Source organism: Malaclemys terrapin, chromosome 11 (assembly GCF_027887155.1).
Source record: "Malaclemys terrapin pileata isolate rMalTer1 chromosome 11, rMalTer1.hap1, whole genome shotgun sequence".
NCBI lineage: Eukaryota > Metazoa > Chordata > Testudines > Emydidae > Malaclemys > Malaclemys terrapin.
In genome coordinates this window covers 21,511,694-21,523,975 of record NC_071515.1, presented here as the reverse complement: position 1 = coordinate 21,523,975, position 12,282 = coordinate 21,511,694, and the positions used below count along the sequence as shown (strand labels likewise).

At 44.3% G+C, this 12,282-nt stretch overlaps 1 protein-coding gene across 1 annotated transcript in view; it reads left to right on the top strand.

The window, feature by feature from the left end:
- The first annotated feature begins 430 nt into the window (after positions 1–430).
- KIAA2012 (KIAA2012 ortholog) overlaps positions 431–12,282 on the top strand; it is an 86,985-nt gene continuing 75,133 nt past the window's right edge. The window contains exons 1-2 of the mRNA XM_054043309.1: positions 431–719; positions 4,630–4,914. Coding sequence (XP_053899284.1) covers positions 633–719; positions 4,630–4,914 — 372 coding nt within the window. The 5' untranslated portion in view covers positions 431–632. The remainder of the gene's footprint in view (positions 720–4,629; positions 4,915–12,282) is intronic.

Below are 12,282 nucleotides of genomic sequence, written 5' to 3'. Positions count from 1 at the left end.
AGCCCTGCACAGACACAAGCATGGGGGTAATGAGTGTTACACTAAATGACCCAGGTATTGGTCTCTTTCAGCTCTAACAATTCTTTGTCTCTATTAACACCAGGGTTACAAATAATGGAGGTTTGGGGGTTGCTGGGAAGAAAAAATAAAGAAGCTGTTGGAAGGATAATGTCATTCCTTCAGCTAGGGGTGATTATTGCACGGCAGCACATCCTTGAAATCCGAGCCTTTGAATATCTCTGCTCTTTCACACTCTCTCTCTTGCTGGTTTAAGGAACTTAATTTCCTTTTGCTGCCATAGCGACAGACAAACAACCTCTGATCACAATAAAAAGGATGGTTGTGTTTCACAAATCCCTAGATGTACCAAAGCAACCAGAACAGAAGGAACAACAAGTGCACAGAACAGGCAGGAGAAAAGTAACTTGACTCCACTTAGAACTGTGAAGGAGACTGAGGACTCTGGAAACCCAGGGAGGCTTTTTTGCTATTCGGAGCTGCACATTAAGGAAGAGCTGATCTATAAATTATCATATTTCATAACAAAGATCTTGTTTACAAAGCTCTCTTGCAGACTGCTCTGATAACAAGTTTACAGTTTTAGAGGCAAGATGAAAGGTCACTAAGGAAAAATGCCCAATCTCTCCCTATTAAGCCGTGGTACTGGACAGGTGGTCAAAAAAACCCAGGAGAAATTGGAGGTGCACTTTGAACCAGAGGTGAGTCCTGGTTACAAAAATGCAGCAAACAAACCATTATGGATTGTATGGTTATTTTCTGTTCTGTGATTTTAACTAATATTGAAATAACTGTTAACGAGACAGAATTTTTTTCAGTGATATCTTATTTGTTGTTGATATTAATATGCCTTAGTAACCTAAGAAGTATGTATGCCTGCTGTAATTAAAACTGGAGAATCCTGAACCAAAATGCTTGGCAAGCAAGTTAAAGAAACAGAAACTTGCACTGAGAAATCCAGAGAAAGAAACCTAAATATAAAGAAATAGATTCTTTAGGGAATATCCTTATTGTTTGTTTTTGTTTTTTTGTTGAATATTAGACTAATCGGTTACTAGGCATACACGTCAATTCTGGGATATGCACGGAGTTGTTCTGAATCAGAATCATATAGCTGAAGTTTACTGTGCTGCTTTTAAATAATATTTTGTTTAGCTTACAGAAATTGCGCAGTCCAAAGCAATTTTACAGCAGCTAAAATCATAGATTCACTTTGCTAAAAATATATACATTAAAGTTATAGTTAAAACAGTGAATTCCTATCACCGATCTTATGCCACTTCGACTTCAGAATTACCTTAGTGTGACCAACTACAAATCAGAAAAATATTTTTTTAAGGAGTGTGGGTCATAATCTAATTTCAGTTACACTGGGGTAATTCCACTGAAAGCAGTTGAGTTACTCAAGGTTTGCACCAGTGTAATGGAAATCAAAATCTGTCCCAAATTCTCATCTCATCTCATTTACATCAGCACAATTCCATTTACATCAGTAGATTTGGACCAGAGTGTAGGAGGGGAGAATTGGCCTTGTTTGTATGTTAAGTCATCTTACTAGCATGGGATCAGAGCCCCATTGTGCTAGACATTCAGAATGCTAGACACACAAAATGCTAAAACAGCCCATGCCCCAAAGAAATGATGTTATTATTTTAATGATAATACAGAAAGGAAAGGCATTAAGAACATAAATAGGTAATGAATTGCAATTGTTTTTAATTACTGGTAAGGTAGTTTTTACATTTCAAAACCATTAATTTACTACTGGAAAAAAAACTGTTTTGGTATAAGAAACTGCCTTCTCATCCTAATGGATTTGGAATTCTGATCTAGTAAAATTAACATAGTTCACAATATGGTTTTAATCCAGATTCTCATTTTGGAGCGTCTTTAAAAAATGAGATGGTATGTTATATTAAGGATCAATGTGAACACTGACTTTAGAATTTAGGATTATCAACTGATACCCATCACTTTTCTTAGCACAATAAGTACTCTGCTATAAATATCACTGTTTAAGGTATGTAAACACTCTAAGAAAAACTTTTTATGCTGAATCATAGAAAGTAGAGATGAAAAAGTGATAATAGTTCATCCAGCCCAAGCTCCTTGCCAATACAGGATAGTCCTCTACATTTGCTAGGGTTAGTGTCTAATCTGGTATGAAATATCTGAAGCTATGGATTACCATTGCTTGAGCCCATTCCACAGCCCACTAGATCTGTTGGTCATAAGAACATAGGAACAGCCATACTGGGTCAGATCAAAGGTCCATCCAGCCCAGTATCCTGTCTTCCGACAGTGGCCAATGCCAGATGCCCCAGAGGGAATGAACAGAACAGGTAATCATCAAGTGATCCATTCCCTGTCTCCCATTCCCAGCTTCTGGCAAATAGACGCTAGGGACACTAATAGCCATTGATGGACCTATCTTCCATTAAATTATCTAGTTCTTTTTTGAACCCTGTTATAGTCTTGGCCTTCACAACACGCTCTGGCAAGGAGTTCCACAGGTTGACTGTGCATTGTGTGACCTGTGCGTTGTTTGTATTAAACCTGCTGCCTCTTCATTTAATTTGGTGACCCCTAGTTCTTGTGTTCTGAGGAATAAATAATACTTCTTAATTTACTTTCTCCATGATTTTATAGACCTCTATCATATCCCTTCTTAGTTGTCTCTTTTCTAAGATAAAAAGTCCCAATCTTATTAATCTCTCTTCACACGGAAGCTGTTCCATACCCCTAATCATTTTTGTTGCCCTTTTCTGAACCTTTTCCAATTCCAATATATCTTTTTTGAGATGGGATGACCACATCTGCACACAGTATTCAAGATGTGGGCGTACCATGGATTTATACAGCGGCAATATGATATTTTCTGTCTTATTATCTATTCTTTTCTTAATGATTCCCAACATTCTGTTCACTTTTTTGACGGCTGCTGCACATTGGGTGGATGTTTTCAGAGAACTATTCACAAAGACTTAAAGATCACTCTCTTGAGTGGTAACAGCTAATTTAGACCCCATCATTTCATATGTATAGTTGGGATTATGTTTTCCAACGTGAAGGACTTTGCATTTATCAACACTGAATTTCATCTGCCATTTTGTTGTCCAGTCACCCGGTTTTGAGAGATTCCTTTATAGCTCTTTGCAGTCTGCTTTGGATTTAATTATCTTAGTAGTTTTGTATCATCTGCAAATTTTGCCACCTCACTGTTTACCCCTTCTTCCAGATCATTTATGAATATGTTGAACAGCACTGGTCCCAGTACAGACCCCTGGGGGAAACCACTATTTACCTCTCTCCATTCTGAAAACTGACCATTTATTCCTAACCTTTATTTCCTACCTTTTAACCAGTTACCAATCCATGAGAGGACCTTCCCTCTTATCCCATGACATCTTACTTTGCTTAAAAGCCTTTGGGTGAGGGACCTTGTCAAAGAGTTTCTGAAAATCTAAGTACACTATATCCACTGGATCCCCCTTGTCCACATGCTTGTTGACCCCTCAAAGAATTCTAGTAGATTGGTGAGGCATGATTCCCCTTTACGAAAACCATGTTGACTCTTCCCCAACAAATTATGTTCATCTATGTGTCTGACAATTCTGTTCTTTACTATGATTTCAACCAATTTGCTGGTACTGAAGTCAGGCTCACTGGCCTGTAATTGCCAGGATCACCTCTGGAGCCGTTTTTAAAATTGGCATCACATTAACTATCCTCCAGTCATTTGGTACAGAAGCTGATTTAAACGATAGGTTACAGATCACAGTTAGTAGTTCTGAAATAATTCAAATGTGAAATTGCAGAACTCTTGGGTGAATACCATCTATTCCTGGTGATTTATTATTGTTTAATTTATCAATTTGTTCCAAAACCTCCTCTAATGACACCTCAATCTGGGACAGTTCCTCAGATTTGTCACCTAAAGATTTGTCCTAAAATAAGTGTCATAAAATGTTCCCACACATTTCGAAAGGGAAATTTCTATTAACTTTTCATCTACAAAAGACTGGGTTTTGGTCCTCAAATCCTCATACAGGCAATGAGAAGTCAATGAAAGTGCTCACTAACGTCAGTGATAGTCCAGCCCCAGTAAAGCCTGGTCTATGCTTGCAGCGGTGTGTAGAGCATGTGTAGCTACACACAGCAGTGAAAGGCTCCAGCAGCAAGGAGACAGCAGGACACCACGCTGCTAAAAATAACCGTGTAGACGTGGGAGGCACTGCTTGGGCATGTAGAGAGCTGTGTAGGGTATATGTCCTGGGGGTTCAGGCATATAGGGCACTCGATTCTACTCTACTTGTGACTCACTGTCTGCACTGCTATTTATACCCAAACTAGCAGGGCGTGCAGTGTCTGTACACTACACATTGCCGTAAGTGTATAGGTACCTTAAGAATAGAGTAAAACCTTAGCAAACAATTCAGTGTTCACATTGGGTCAAATCTAAATTCACTAAGTAAGGCCAGAGTGGTGTAAGCATATAAGCAAAGAATAATTTCCTGTGTATCTGGTAAGCCACATACTCTCAACCGCAGGCTGAGAAAGATTATTTCCCCCTGCAAAGTCTATCCTCTGTTTTGATTTTTTCCATGCTAGGACTATCTGAACTGGAAGTCTCATGAAGGTTATTGCCATGTCAGCAGATTACTGAATGAGAGGCAGCTTATGAAGGGCTGCTGGGATCTGTATCTTCCTAAAACCTACAGCACAAAAACTGGTGCGCTGGTTCTCTACTCTGAAGATTTAGCAGAGCCATCATGGAAACAAAGAGGACGGAGGAGTGGCCAGCAAGGCCTCAGACACAGAAGGAATAAGCTACAGATTGAATTGCACACGCTCCAAGATTTGACAAGAGCCATTTTGGCATACGGCGGCAGACAGGTAAGAGCGCACAGGATGGTTCTTTCACTACCAGAATTGAGACTGCGCGAGATCTCTTAAAATGCTAATCCTGCTCTTCTGGACTTCAACACCATGGGATTTGGGAGTCCTGATAATGTATTTTTTTACTGAAGAAAGCAAGCTCCTAATTAGATAAAACCTGATTCTGTATTCAAGCAAACACACAAGCAACATCTTGTTCTTCTCCTCTTCCCTTTAAGCACTTTCTGGTATATTTACATATGGGTTGCAATTTTACGTGCTCCAGTTTTGAGGGCTTAAAAGGGGCTTAAGTGATCGCTAGGCCCTGTGTGGGCCCTCTATACAGGGTGAATTTCACCCTTCAATAACTCAATATAGAAGGCAGCGGTAGCCCTTTCCCTGCAGCCAACATGGGGTGAAATCCTGGCTCCATTAAAGTCAACTGGAGTTTTGCCATTGGACTTCAATGGAGACAGGATTTCACTCCTGGGGTTGGTCCCAAACAGCCTTGGTGAGGGTCAAGTCTCCCCTGTTTATATAAAAGTGGGGAAATTTTCATGCTAAAATGACATTTTTCATCCTTGACCACAAAAAGAAAGTGTTGCTCATCTGTCAGCCAGCCATTGTCATGCCACATGATCATAATCACATAAACTCTTACGTTTCCCAAGCTATGGTATAAATCTCACACTATTATATGATATTATTTTATACTCTACTTGTCACTAAGCTCCACCCATACTCATGACATGATTCTTTCTATGTTGTAGTAACTAAAACCCTACTTCAAAGGGGAAAACATGGAGTGAGATTTTTAAGACAAAGACATAGCATCTAACCACAACAAAACACATGATGGTGTGAGGTACCATATAGTTGTTGCTGCCACTTGTCTGGGAAGACTTGCATAACTCTATCTTGGCTCCACTGCTCATGAAGTAATGAGCTCATCCCAGATTTGTAGCAATTTTTTTTACAACATCCCTCATCACCACATATTCCATATATATACTCACACACAATGATCTGTATATAAATGACAGTAAGTCCTCAAATTTAACTCACATCTGATGTATTACTTTGCTGATGACACAGCTTCTTAGTAAGTGAGGGTGAATATCAAACATCAGGGATCGTCACCCAACATCATGTATTCTCATACTGTCTGTCAAATACATAAATATCATTATAAGAAGAGTCAGAGCTGACTAAATGTTTTAAGAGCCAAGCCCATGCAGTGGTTGTGCATTTCACTGTCATATATTCTGCTATAAAGATCAGTGTCAGACTGAAAGTTTCATATATGGGGTTCGATTGTGCCCGTGGGCACCCAAGGCACAGGCAGTGAAGGCAAAAAGAGCCTGTCTTCTACATCTGTGCCCCCGCTCAGGGACCGACACCATCCTGGTCTGTGTACTCCTGACATGAGACATGAACTATGACTCTATTACATGGTTGCCCACTTAATACATGCTGGGCCAGATCCTCAGCTGGGCCAGAGCAGCATCTGGTGCAGCTGTGAGGGTTCTGTGAAAATAGGACTTTGTGCCATCTTTGTGGTTCCCTGATCCTGGGGTCACCAGAGGACTGCTCAGCCCCGGAATAACTTAATGCAAGTTGGGGCTGCTGCAAATTGCACTTGGCTGCCGGTGGCCCCAAGGGGTCATTCTAGCAGCTGAAAACTGCTGGAGTGAAGGAGCTATCTAGCCATGGCCTCTTTCCCCCGCCTATTCCCATTAAACCCTAGTCTGGCTCTATACCATCAGGGCCTTCCCCTCTAGTGGGAGAATCCTCAGGAGGCCTATTAAACTGGCTTTGCACCCCTTTCTGCTGCTGGGTGCAAACAGGCCAGAGTGGGGCGAGGGATCTAGTTCACAATTCGTTTAATAAAAAGTGTCAGTAGACAATGCTGCAGAAGTGCATTTTTAGGGAGACAGGAATGATGTGTGGATGGAGGCTTGTTGAACAGATTTTGGAAGGGTGCCCTGAGTGTCAAGAATGGTGGGGAGGAAAAAGAAGAGACAGCACCTTGCAGGGCCAGTTCCATACATTCCATCTACCATCAGTAATAACAGCACAGAATCCAGCCTTCACAATGGCTACCACACAGTTAGGCCTGATGTTAAGAAGTGTTGAGTTCTCGCTTCTCCCTCTAAAAAGTCAATGGGAGCTGCAGGTATTCCGCACTTCTGAAAAAGATCAGGCTCTGATTAGTAAATATTTCCTGCAAAACAGCATCAGAAGGCAGCATTTAATCCTTAGTTGGGAAATGAAATACTTAAGAGAACTACTTCTCCAAGAAGATTATGTCACTGCATTTACCTAGCCGGTGTGTCAGACCCAGTATCCTCAAGTTCTTCTTCTGAGCCCTTTCCTCCCTGATTTTCAGTCTACCCATAAATTTATTGACTTTTGTTTTACAATAACTTGTACCTTTTAATAACATGAACTTAGTGCTAATGCAAAGGTGGCAACTGGACAGCACTGAAAAACATAATTCGCTGTGTATCTGCAAATCAAGCACATGTTGGTCAGTGGAGAAAGCTTCCTCACACCACTCCGTTGCCACTAATATCCCTCAACATTGTTGTCAAGCAACCAGGGCCGGTGCAAGGAAGTTTCGCGTCCTAGGCGAAACTTCCATCTTGCGCCCCCCCCCAGCCCTGCGGCAGCTCCCCGCCCTCCCTCTGCCCTGAGGTGCCCCCCCGTAGCAGCTCCCCCCCCCGCCCTGAGGTGCCCCCCTGACGGTAGCTCCTCCCCACCCCAGCTCACCTCTGCTCCGCCTCCTCCCCGAGCATGCCGCCCCCGCTCTAATTCTCCTCCCCTCCCAGGCTTGTGGTGCCAAACAGCTGATTGGCGCCGCAAGCCTGGGAGGCGGGAGAAGTGGAGCAGCAACCATGCGCTCGGGGAGGGGGTGTAGGAACGCTGTAAAAAAAATTGGGGGCACCGCTTTTTGGCGCCCTAGGCAACCACCTAGTTTGCCTTAATGGTAGCACTGGCCCTGCAAGCAACCAGGAGCAAGAGGGTAAGGACAGGCCTCAGGAGGTGAATGACAGAATCATAGAATATCAGGGTTGAAAGAGACCTCAGGAGGTATCTAGTCCAATCTCCTGCTCAAAGCAGGACCAATCCCCAGACAGATTTTTGCCCCAAATCCCTAAATGGCCCCCTCAAGGATTGAACTCACAACCCTGGGTTTAGCAGACCAATGCTCAAACCACTGAGCTATCCCTACCCCCCAAGTCCTTGGAGCACTCACAAAGCAAGACACAAATGAGTGCGTATAGGCCATACATAAGGGGCCAGAGTCTTGTCTTCAGCCTTTCTGTGCCTGTGGCCTACCCCACTGTTTATTATTGTTTGTATTAGGTAGCACCTAGAAGCCCTAACCAAAATCAGGGCCCAGCTCTGCTAGGCACTGTACAAACCCAAACTGAGACGGTCTCTGCCCCAAAAATCTTCCAGTCTAAACAGTCAAGACAGAGAGAAAGGAAGTGTTATTGTCATTTTATACAGATGAGGAACAGATGGCCCAGAAAGGCCAAGTGGCTTGCCCAAGGTCACACAGGGAGTCAATGGCAGAGCTGGGCATTAAACCCAGACCTCCCAAGTCCCAATCCAGTGCCTTAAGCACAAATCCAATCTTTCCCTCCAGTTTATAGCCAGAGTCGCGCCAGCAGCTCAGGAGGAAGCAGGAGGGAACTCACAGAATTCTAGTATCATTTGTGGCAACCCAGGCGCCCCTATCCCCAAACAAACACCAGCCCAGGAATTCTCCCAAAATTCCACGGGACCCATGGCCACTGGCTTTATAGACCCCAACAAGCACCTCATGGCAGTTATGGTGAGGATAGTCATGAACAGGTTAGTGGCAGTGATCTTTCCTTTCAGCCATGAGATTTTCATGGTTAGAACAGCTAGAAACTTCTCAGTTGCAAAATTAAATCTGAGATTATTAGCCTTGCCATTTAAAGGATCTCCTGCTCCTGCTCCCCATCCCTCTTCCCCCCAAAAAGTCAATGCCGGGGCTTGCAGGGTAGCTCTGGAGAGAGTAGTGTTTAGTGTTCACTCTTATTCCAAGCTTGAACTCTCTGCTGTGTCTGTCAACAATTATGTAAATGATCTACTGTAAACTAGGTACTGGACCAAGAACACCAATTCATTTCACACACACAACTGAATAGCCATCAGTTAGTAGCAACTTTCAGTCACTGTCTTTCTGACCCAGATTCAAACCAGCAACCTACATGTGGGGAGATCCAGATCCCATTTACCAGTATCATGACTGCCATCCAGTCCACTATTACATTCCATTTTAAATCTATAGCTACCACAAATATACAACAAATGTGTACAGCCATTCCAATGTTAACGTAATTATAATGTACAAAGAGAAAAAAGTGTAGGCTCCAAATTATTAATCGCATTTTGCAAAAAATGTTTAGTTGCTTCAATAGTTGCCTCATGGACGTCTAGAATTTGTTTTTGACAAATCCTGCTTTATTAATTATCTGAATTGCAGTAGCATTTACAGTCTGTATTCCCATTGTACAATGCCTTTACAAACACATGATAAAAGCACAGTTCCTGCCCCCCAAAGACTGTATGCTCGTATAATCTAGTTTTATATAACAGGTATTTATGAAATGGTCATTTTCACTATATGCAACACACATGCACATAGTCTCTAAAAAGCCAAAATGCCAAAGCTTAATAACTTAAGTAAGTAAAACTTTAGGAGACACCTCAAATACTTCAGCTCTACCGCAGTAGCAAAGTGTAAATAGTAAGAACAATTATTTAAACAATTTGTCTGAGTAAAATATTACAATGATCTCAGATACAAAGAATTCTGTACAAAATACATTCAGAACCCTGGAAATAATCCCAAGTAATGACCCCTCCAGCCCCAAATTTACAGTTAAAATATTAATCCAACTTCTCTGCTTATGATATGAGAATTTAACTTTAGATATAAGAGTGCATACTGATGATCCCAATTAAATATTTGGAAAAGTCCCAAGAAATTCAACCCATGCATATTCAGGAATGAACATTTTGCACACTCCTAATTATGGGACTGGTTGTTTTTTTTTTAAATTACTTCAGTAGCAGCATTTATGTCAGAAGAACAGCCCTATCTCAGCTCCATCACATCAGAGTGAAGATATCCTTTAGGGATCAAAAGTGAGCTCTTTAAAAGAGACAGCCTTCAATAAATCTTCTGAACCAGCATCTGAACTAATGAGGAAGACCTCAGTCCAATCGAGGTAGCTCTTGCCTAATTCATCCAGCATTTTGGAATAGATTAAACTGGTTGTAATGGTCTGTGATATAGCTTTCCCTTTAAAAACCCTAGGATACCATTAATAAATATTGGCCATCCCACAAGGAATCCACACTTCTGGAGTCAAGGCAAAACATCTGAAATGAAATCACTGCCTACTGTGTCATCATGATCTACATCAGTGAAACCAGGCACGACATTCAAAGATTAAAAGAAGAGAAAACGAATACTGCTGTGACCAAACACGTGAAATCGTGTGCTGACTGCCGCAAACAATTAGAATTGAGCAGAGATATTTTCAGGCATTTGCAAATCATGTGGCCACAGGAGGTCCGAGGAAATGGGGCTGGGATTAACCCATTATGCTATCTTCAGCCATAACAACGCTCTGCTATTGAAACAGAGTTATGAGCCATCCTAGTTGTAAAAATTGCTAATTTTTGTAACTACCCTTGAGACAGATTTAATTTTTTTCTGTTGTAAATTAAGGAGCCAACCAGCATCTTGTGGTTAATGCTTTGCTCTATAATATGGGAGACATGGGTAAAATCTTTCCTTCACCAAACCAGCAAGAGATAAGAACAGTGTGGAGGCCACATGTTTAGTCCCTTTGAGGAAGGGGGCACCTCATATCAGTCTGCCACAATCCTTCTGGACAACGTAAGAGTGGTGTTGAAGGAGACAGCACTGTTGGACTCCAAAGGGAGGTCCATCCTGCTCTCTTTATCCAGAAGGTAGGTCACCAAAAAAGTAGAGTTTGGGAGCCGTGTTTGTGGGTGGTTAATAGTTGTCCTCAGAGCTCTAGGAGCACATGGAGAATTCCTGTGCAAACTGAATCAGGCAGAGCAGGGACTTAAACCTGGATCTCCCACATCCCAGGTGAGTGCCCTCAAACATCACGTTACTGGCTATTCTGGGGTCTCCCAACTGACATGTTTTCACAAAAAGTTTTGGTTTTGATGAACTGGCATTTTCCAACAAAAAACATTTCATCAAGACATTCCCAACCAGCACTTACTATAACTAGGGCCCTACCAAATTCACAGCCATGAAAAATGGGTCAAGGACTGTGAAATCTGGTCTTTTGTGTGCTTTTACCCTATACTATACAGATTTCATGGGGGAGACCACCATTTCTCAAATTGGGGGTCCTGACCCAAAAGGGAGTCACAAGGTTATTTTCGGGGGGTTACAGTATTGTAGGGTGACCAGATCACCCAAGTCAAATATCGGGACGCGGGGGGAGGGCGTGGTGGGGGGGCGGGGCAAAAAAAAAAAACCCAAAACCACCCTTCCTCCACAAGCTCTGGAGGGAGGCCGGGGAGACGCAGGGGAAGCGCGGGGCCAGGGTGAGTGAGAGTCCGGCCTGGCCCCGAGTGCAGGCAGGACTCAGTCGGGTGGCAGGGAGAGGAGGGGGGCAGCCTGCGGGGCCAGGCGGCGGCTGTTCTCCCCCCCGGGCAGCGGGACTCGGGAGCAGCCGCTGCTACAGCTCCCACTGCCGCGGGGCGAGGAAGCGGCCATGGCCAAGCTCGGCGGCTGCGGCTCTGGCGCCTGCGAACTCCCCAAGCAGCCGGGGCCTGCTGCGGGGACCCAGCAGTGCGCACGCTGCGCGCGCCCAGCCCCTGGCCAGTCATGTCTGGGCTGCTGCCCAGCTGGTACTATCCCGCGGTGGCCCCGGAGTGGGGGCAGCAGGCCCCAGCCCCCCGTCCCGCTCGGGTCCTGCAGGGGAACGAACGGGCCTGGGCTGCTGATGCCTCCGCCCCGGGGCCGCCGCGCAATAGCACCAGCTGGGCAGCAGCCCAGACGCGACTGGCCAGGGGCTGGGTGCAGCGTGCGCACTGCTGGGTCCCCGGAGCAGGCCCGGGCTCGGGGGGTTCGGGCCCAGGCGCCAGAGCCGCAGCCGCCGAGCTTGGCCATCGGCCGCTTCCTCCCCCCGCGGCAGTGGGAGCTGTAGCAGGGGCTGCTCCCGAGTCCTGCTGCCCAGGGGGGGAGAACAGCCACCGCCTGGCACCGCCGGCCGCCCCCCTCCACTCCCTACTGCCCGACTGAGTCCTGCCTGCTCGGGGCCAGGCCGGACTCTGACTCACCCCAGCCCCGCG